General features: G+C 35.7%; 1 protein-coding gene across 1 annotated transcript; it reads left to right on the top strand.

The window, feature by feature from the left end:
- Window positions 1-3561: 3561 nt before the first annotated feature.
- Window positions 3562-8510, top strand: LOC139125418 (tyrosine kinase receptor Cad96Ca-like). Its single transcript, XM_070691503.1, has 5 exons — window positions 3562-3615; window positions 4843-5107; window positions 5287-5382; window positions 5723-5886; window positions 8436-8510. Exons 1-5 carry the CDS (start codon window positions 3562-3564, stop codon window positions 8508-8510), a joined length of 654 nt encoding a protein of 217 aa, XP_070547604.1.
- The last annotated feature ends 267 nt before the right edge of the window (window positions 8511-8777 follow it).

Consider the following 8777-nt stretch of genomic DNA (forward strand, 5'->3'; position numbering starts at 1 on the left):
ATACCTCATGTTTAAGTATTATATAAGTTTTCTTTACTGACAGAACATTTCTCATATTTATTCAGTAGTTTTTCAATCAGACGCCGATATGAGAGTTGTTGGACCAACGGAGGTGTTGTACTTGAAACCAGGAATGTCTGCTTCATTCACCTGTTCTGTTATCTGGGATGTCGGCGATCGTCTGCAAACCGTTTTCTGGGGAAGAAGTAGAGATGGTGGTAACACTTGGTCTGCCATTGGACGGTGTTATAATTCCGGTAAAAGTTGTACATATATAGGAGATTATGAAACAGAATATCTCATTGAAAGGAGTAGACAAGGCAATGATTTCTTCAAACTTACTGTGAGATCAGCAACATTGGGTGACGATGCACACTACGACTGCTGGCCTTTTACCGATGGTCATCCTACACCTCCTCATGCAAGACTTTTGTTTTAAGTGAGTTAGATTACTGTTTATAATATATGAACGTATGATTTGCTAATTAACGTTAACCTACTTGTGGTCAATACACTATTATATAAGAAACTGTAGGAAATCAGGTGATCCTCAGTGGAGCGTGGAGTGGGGTGAAGACAGAAGAAACGTAGGTTGACACATACTACCACACCTGGTTGTTAGGTTCCAAACGTATTTATTGTACCTCAAACACAACGTTTCGCTCTAAATTAGAGCTTCTTCAGGTGTTTTCTACAATGAAAAGTACGAAAATAATGGTCGAATTGTATAAGAAAACGAGCAATGTGGAGTTACAAGTATCTGAAAATCTGTAGATGTACATAAATGACAGGAGAGAGACTGACCTCGAGGCTGTGGGTACGGTCAAAACTGTCTGGACCGACACAGAGAGCTCGAAACTGGCGCGCTGAAGTTCAGGGGTTCCCTTTAAATACTCAAAAGCTGATATGTGGGGGCGCTATTGAAGGCTATGTAAATTTTGGGCGAATATTTAGGCCAGCTTGGGACAGTGTGTCAAGTTTTTTGATCCATTGTGATTCTAAATGTTTGCGTAGTCTGTCATCCTGTTTATTGACTTGTATGATGCCAATTACTGAAATATCACTGATACTGTGTTGATCAGAATTTAAATGTATGGCGACCGGGGTTTCTTTTTGTGATCTGAATATATATATATATATATATATTATATATATATATATATATATATATATATATATATATATATATATATATATATATATATATATATATATATATAATATAATCCTGTACCAGGAATTTTACATTATCTCTTAAAGATATATTAAAATATTTCAAACCTTTTGCACTCTTGGTTATGTATTCGATAATTTTAGAAAATGAAACAAACTGAACCAATGTAGTAAGAGAGGTAAACCAAAGTGCTACCTAAATCAATTTATTCCATCCTTAATATGAATCGTGCATCCTTCGTTTTATTATACTGTGTACTATTTTCAGATCAAGTGAAAAGTGTTACCATTAATAACATTGGCAAGATAACAACTGTCAAATCTGGTACTGGAGATATCATTTCTTGCAAAGCAACATCCGGGAAACCCCAACTGATGTTGAGGCAAACAGGAGACAATGACATCACACGTTTTAGTGAAAACACGAAGACAAAACCTGGCGATGATACCAAACTCTACGACACCGCAAGTGTTCTTCTTTACCTATTTACGCTTCTGATGACCAGCACTATCTAAAGTGTCAAGCATTTCAACATAAAAGCGTAAAGACAAGAAGTGTGCAGATTTTAATGAATGTGCAACGTAAGTTTATTTCGTTATTACCTTATCGTTAACAATGCCGGCACAGATCATGTTGAGAAATGTAGATCACCTTTTTGTACGGATATCGTCAATATTCTAAGTCCGAAGAGAGTAGCTGGAAGAACAAATCAATATATAATTGGCAAACTATAAGTATGTGCTTGTCACCACAAACGTATCTTGGGTCGCTTAAACGACATGTCAAATTGAGACGCACACATGTGATAAGCTGCATATCGATCGACGTAAATATTCGCATTCCTTTGGGTCGCTGCTCATTACAAATAAAAACGAGCTCTAAGTAAAACATTTACACAAGGGTACATATAAGTGCAACATATTCCACCATACATGTAATATAGTGATGTTGACATGACGGTTGACGATTGACGATCTATTCATCGATATTTTTTAAATCCGGATGTGAACAATATGTATTCCTAACTTAAAAAGATCATACTATTGTTCTTCCCTGCTAAAAGAGACTAGTCTTGGGATTCATGTTAGATTGGCCAGGGACTGCATCGTCTCGATTACTAAGACTGCTCTGTGGGGCTCTCTTCCGGCCGGCCGCACACTTTCTGGGGAAATCCCTTTCAAAAAAGCAAGATGTTTCGACACGCACGAGAGCGATGTATCCAGGTAGCAACTGATCTATGATTTAATTATTGTGGTTTGAGACAAAAGAGACGGAAAATATAACTTCCAGGTTATGTAAAGTGGCTTCAGAAGTCCCTCCCTAGTAATATATGAGTTTGAGCTATGATTTTTATGTCTTAGATTAGTTTTTGGACGAGTACGATATGATTGGCCGAGGAAAACAAAGTCATAAGTTACACCAATTACTAAGGTTTGATTTACGAAAGCGACTTATACATAAACTTGAACATATTCAAGCGATATTTTCCGTGACCTTGTCTCGAAACATAATAATTACAACACAGAAAAGTTGTCTATATATATATATATATATATATATATATATATATATATATATATATATATATATATATATATATATATATATATATATATATATAATATGTATATACATATACATATATATATATATATATACATATATATAATATATAATATGTATATATATATACATATACATATATATATTACATATATATATATATATATATATATATATATAATATATATATATCGCATTGATGTCCTAGTGGGAAATTACAGTGCTCGATGCGGAAAAGGAGAGCATTATAAATTATAGCACTGATCGCTTAAGGTGCAAAGTGGTAATTTATGTTGCTTTAGTTTCATGCATTCTGCAATCTTCAGACAGAAGTCTTCTTAGGCCTCTGTTGGCATCAAATTGTCTCATCAGAAAATTTACTTGTTGGATTACAATTTCAATGGAATACAAAAGGCAATTACACCTCCGCAATCCTCTTACAAACTAGAACAAAGGCGATCCAATGGATCACAAACAGTGCCTTTATATTATTACTGTTTGTGTCTCCTCAGAGCTGAAATAGTCCTACAGTCTGTAAACCTTGTTTCTTTTTTAATGCAAAGACTCTTCTAGTGATGAAAATTGATTCAAAGTGGCGACGGATGTAACCTTCCTTTCGATATTCTTTTGATAAGGTTGGTCGGACTGGATAAAACGAAAAAGTGCGAAAAATAAACAGAGCAATTTGTGTATATTGTTGTATGTAAACACTCCATATTCCTACCTTCGTTTTAGATACTCCAGGTGAAGCCTGTGAGTGCAGCATCACTGTGTCCGTTGTTCTGGGATGCCTATCGGCAATTTTGTTGGCCACAATTGTTATGATGATAATTTTCCTGTGGTACAGAGGACTTCGTCTGTCATCGTTTCTATGTCAGGTAATTCTATTACCAACATAGTCTTGTGAAGCTTCAGCCAATTCAATGATTTGAAAATAGAAGCGCAAGACTCCGTTATTGCAATGTGGATTCTTTGGTATCATACTATATAACTTTATTCGAGCTACGTGTTCTGATTTGCTGTCAAAGCTATAAAACTTCTCATTTTGCTGTGAAAAGACTCCGTCCTTAATGAATACGTCACCAACGACCGTACGTGATCCATTTAGGCGGAGCTAGATAGTTTGCATCTGGCCAGTGTACAGGAGACTTATAGCTGTGTGCCATTATTGGGCACAGAACATACGAATGAAGTGACTCCATGGCAAACATAGTACGACGCTAGATGTACGTTTTGAGGTACGGCCCGAAGATAGTGGATAGTTTTGAGGCAATGATATTATTATTTCTTGTAACTTTAGCATTTTAAGCCAAAAAAGGAGAAAGGGGTGTCAATGTGAAAAATCTAAATGTACACAAGCGACACTTTCAGAAACATATTCTTCCAAAGAGAATCTGCAGTGAGCAGTTTAATGAATATGACGCTTATTGTTTGTCTGCATTGTTAGATCAGCGACGGAGAATATCTTTTATGAAATTAACATTAACAGGAAACGACAATGCTTTATCTTTAGTCAACTCGTAACTTTCTCATTGGCTGACCTTTGTCACAGCAAAGCCATGCAAGTTGCATAGAATGAAAATAAACGATGCCTGATGCACACTGAAAGATAAATAGGAACAATTATTGAGGCGAACATACAAAAAAACAACGTCATCTCGAAATCTCGGTTTGCCAGATTGATTCTGTGCAAGCAACGTACCAACCATCGAGTGCTGTATAATCAGTAAAATATAGAAACCAAAATAGTACTTCAAATTGTAGACTTAAAAAGAATCGTAGGCGGCGCTATACATTAGAAATTTTTTATTGGGATAAGGTGATAAAAAATTGATTGTGGTACGTATGTGGTCGTGACAACAGAAAAATGTAAATATTTTATTGGTTATGTTATTATTTAAAAGTTTCTACGCTTCTTTAAGAGTAATTAGCATTATGCAAAGAACAAGGGACATGTTATTCGCGTGTAACTACTGTATTCATAAAGCTGGAAAATAAACACTTTTATTGATTTGTCGTTCACAAGGAAGAGTTGGTATTGAAATTCATATTAACCTCGAAGTCTGGTGATTCTTACACCCTTGTTAACGATGTTTTCCACACAGTTACGAATTCGTGGCAATGATGTAGCTGAGAGTCCTGAGTATATAAACATACATACAGAACCTACATACGTAAGTCTTGAAGATTGTGTGAAGGAACGAGATGACTACTTAAAGGCCGGTGACGCCATTTTGGAATTTCCAAGAAATCGCCTGTTTCTAAAGGAGACGCTAAACGAGGGACAATTCAGTAAGATAGTGAAGGGGGAAGCCTGGTTTATTGGCGGCAAAGATGGAGTAAGTGACGTCATCATTAAAGTTGCCAAAGGTAAACCTTTTTTAAACTTTAGAAACTTATACTCTGACAAAATGGAAGAATGCATGCCATTAATTAGATCCAAAAAATTGGGGAAATATCGAGGAATATCATATAATCTATGCCTGTATATCGATTGAACTTTAGGGTAACAGATATTAGTAAAATACTCAAGGTTATTATCTTTACAGGAGATAACAGTGTCTTCAAACAGGAAATAGAGGTGATGGGGACGCTGTCTCAAGTGAAGAGAGTGATACGAATTCTTGGCTGTTGCACTGAGGAAGGTAGGATTTGATATAGACTATTTTCTCTTCACCATAATTTCCAAGTCTAATCCTACAGCTTGTCAATAACTCTGTAATCGTGTTTTGATCAGTTGGCACAAGTAAATACAGTATATACCTGTAAATACATCAGAACAACAAAGGACAACTTGATTTTTCAGCATAGTGAAATTAACAAAACTATTCCGATTTACTTTTACAATGTTTTCTTTAAATTGCATAGGTTCCGTGTTTAAGACTAAGTCTTGGAAATATCAAATTTGAAAATATCCTTGCTTTTCAAGAATGTCGTGTAAGAAGCTAATTTCTGACTTTGTCAAACAACACCTTTTATTGTTAGATCCTCTGTGCATGATCATAGAGTACGCCCCCAATGGATCGTTACGAAGTCTTCTAGAAAATATGAAGACTTGGGATACTGGTGAACGGAAAAACAATGAACTTGATCTTTTGAGGTTTGCAGTAAGTGGAGCAGAATGTATGCAGTGTCTTTTAAACAATGAGGTAAACACTTTCCTTGAGTTTTCAAAGGATGATCATTATGTACCATTTAAATGATGCCTATGCTGACAATATACAGACAGACAAAACTGTTGGGGTCAAAGGTCAACTTTATTACAATGTTGACTGGCTATTAGCCGATTTCCGCCACTGTAGGCGTTTTAAGATAAAGATTCTAAGGACGACGGAGCAGAAAAAGAAAATATTATTCAATTCAGAAGCTAGTAGGATAGGGAGGGAGGCTGGGGAACACTCTAAGGTCGAAGCCAGCTGTGATTAACTGTTAGGTTGCCTCGTTCCGGGACAATCCCACTCACCGCCTTTAACCTGGCCCATTTAAAATACATTAAAACGAGTACTATTGCTCAAGTAAAATCGTGGACATTGTGAACGTGTTATTGAACTTTGTTTGATGATATACGTCATTCTCATTTTCGATTATTACGATGTCAGCGTTTGTTGTTATGCTTTAATTTTATTAGTTGTTGTAGCTCTGTTCTTAAGTAAATTTATTTAACCTGATAGAGTATGATAATCATATAATCATATAAAACAACTATTTCTGTGTCTTTTCATTTCTAGATCGTCCATAGAGAGATCATGGGAAAAAAACTTTCTTGTTGACAGTCAGTGGAAGTGTAAACTCTCTGGTCTTGGCTCGTCAAGTGCTGTTCTTACTGATCAAAGATACAGACAAAAGATGAAGGTAATGTCACTACGCAGTGAACCTAATAATAACCTTAATAAATGACACTTGAAGACTTAAGGTTCCAAGACAAGAAATTGACCTTTTTAATCTAACAATTCTCTGGTGGTTAATAAGCTCAGAAACTCCATAAATTATATATTTTCGGAAAGCCTAGATATAGGGGAACATTTTGGTAACCACAGTGTCACCATTATTTACATAACTATCACGTGACAGGTAATTTGCATAACCTTTCAAAAATCGGTTTTCTCTATGTTTTGTCTTAATGCTTCAAAATATCTGACTCAAACTTGCTGGAATGCAAGCTGTCACAACGCTCTTTAAATTTTTTATATCTTGCTTAGTTTTTTTTTTAGCACAATTTTAAGAAATTCACTAGGATTAAATTCACCGCTCTGGAAGTTTTTCTGGCATAAAAATTGTTTAAGAAGGTTTAAAAAAATTCTGAGACACACTTTGGAAGATCCTTATGCCAGCTTGCACTCACACAAATTTCAGCCTTACATCTCAAAGCATTGAAACAAAACATAGGGAAAACAGATTTTTGAAAGGTTATGCAAATTACCTGTCACGTGATAGTTATGTAAATAATGGTAACACTATGGTAATAAAAATGTTCCCCTATACTTAGGCTTTCCGAAAATATATAATTTACAGGGGTTCTGAGCTTATTAACCACTAGAGAATTGTTAGCTTAAAAAGGTCTATTTCTTGTCTTCTAACCTTAACAGTGTGCTGATAATGTTTCCTCGTTTGTATCTGTTTTTTGTTTGTTTGTTGTTTTTGTTTGTTTGTTTGTTTGTTTGTTTGTTTGTTTTACATTGACTGACTATCAACCGTAATTTTGATCGGTCGAAACAAAACAAAACAAAACACTCGTCCCACAAACTCACTGAAAATGGTACACTATATCGTATCAGAAAGTATCCTCTTTATTTCTCTCATTGGAATTATTCACTCCTTTGCTGTAACTACAAGCCATACAATGTCTTACTTGGAGGGAGACTATAGCTTTAATAACTATCTTGTCGCTCCGATCAGAGTAACTTACCGATCAGATGGATTGCACCGGAAGTACTGTCAGCCAACGCCTATACTGCAGAAAGTGATGTTTGGTCATTCGGTGCTCTCCTCTGGGAAATATTTTCATTCGGTAGGTTCAATAATTTTATCATATTCACATTCGGTCACGTTTTCCGTGTTCGGAAAAAATGAAGATGTTTCAAAGGTGACTATTCCTGGCCACGTTTGAGTTTCTACAACTCTTTGCCGATAGTCATGGTGATCTAAGATGATGTCGGAAGGAAAATGTTAATAACAGTCAAGTAAGAAGTACGATACGTAGTCTGATTAATTGTAGACACTGTGTCTCTCTACACCTCTTCTGATTCTGTGATTTTTCTCATTCTGCTGATTTATACTTTGGAGTTTCGGCGAAATGACTACAGAATCTACACGACTAATGAACGCACGTAAATCTATGTTGAAGTCTATTTATCACGTAATTGATATTAAAACTGTCTGTCAGGTGACATTCCTTATGAAACTCTTGAAGACGATGACGTCAAAGAATTCATTGAAAATGGAAATCGACTGGAAATTCCGTCAGGATGTACAGAATCCATGTGAGTTGAAACCTAATGACGTCAGGTGCCGCAAGTCTTTTTAGGTTCACGTTTTCTGTGAATTGTCTACAGCAAAGTCTCTTCAACAGTCATTGGTGTCCAAAGACAAAAATAACGTTTTTTGATTAAATAGTGTAGTAACTCCGCAGTAGCATTTTGCCGTTTGTTTAAAGTCACGTTGTCTTTTAAAAGCTACCCAGATTTCTCTTCTTTTACAGCTATCAACTGATGACGTCATGCTTGATGGAGATACCAGCCGAGATGTCAACAGTCACTGCTCGTCGACATCTTAGAAAAGTTTCAGTCCGAGTACCGGTTTATGCAACAGTGAAATTTGATTTTAAATTTCCTTGTTTGCTTCAACAGATTTCATGCTCGAAAGGAATGCAGATATTTCTATAAATCGTTGGCCGAGAGCATCAATACACACAATCCTTTAATACACATAACTGGTGAAATATGAAAATTTATGTCAGCATTTAAATCGGTTAAGGTGGGTTCCATTGGAAATGAAATATTTAGAGGTTATAAACGGCAAGCGAGGGTATTTGGTTGCGGAT

Source organism: Ptychodera flava (assembly GCF_041260155.1).
Source record: "Ptychodera flava strain L36383 chromosome 3 unlocalized genomic scaffold, AS_Pfla_20210202 Scaffold_25__1_contigs__length_14229661_pilon, whole genome shotgun sequence".
Taxonomy (NCBI): domain Eukaryota; kingdom Metazoa; phylum Hemichordata; class Enteropneusta; family Ptychoderidae; genus Ptychodera; species Ptychodera flava.

Coding starts and splice junctions, on each gene's coding strand:
- LOC139125418 (XM_070691503.1), top strand. CDS start 3,562: ATGATAATTTTCCTGTGGTACAGAGGACTTCGTCTGTCATCGTTTCTA. Junction 3,616..4,842: donor TGTCATCGTTTCTATGTCAG/GTAATTCTATTA, acceptor TTTTCCACACAG/TTACGAATTCGTGGCAATGA. Junction 5,383..5,722: donor TGGCTGTTGCACTGAGGAAG/GTAGGATTTGAT, acceptor TTTTATTGTTAG/ATCCTCTGTGCATGATCATA.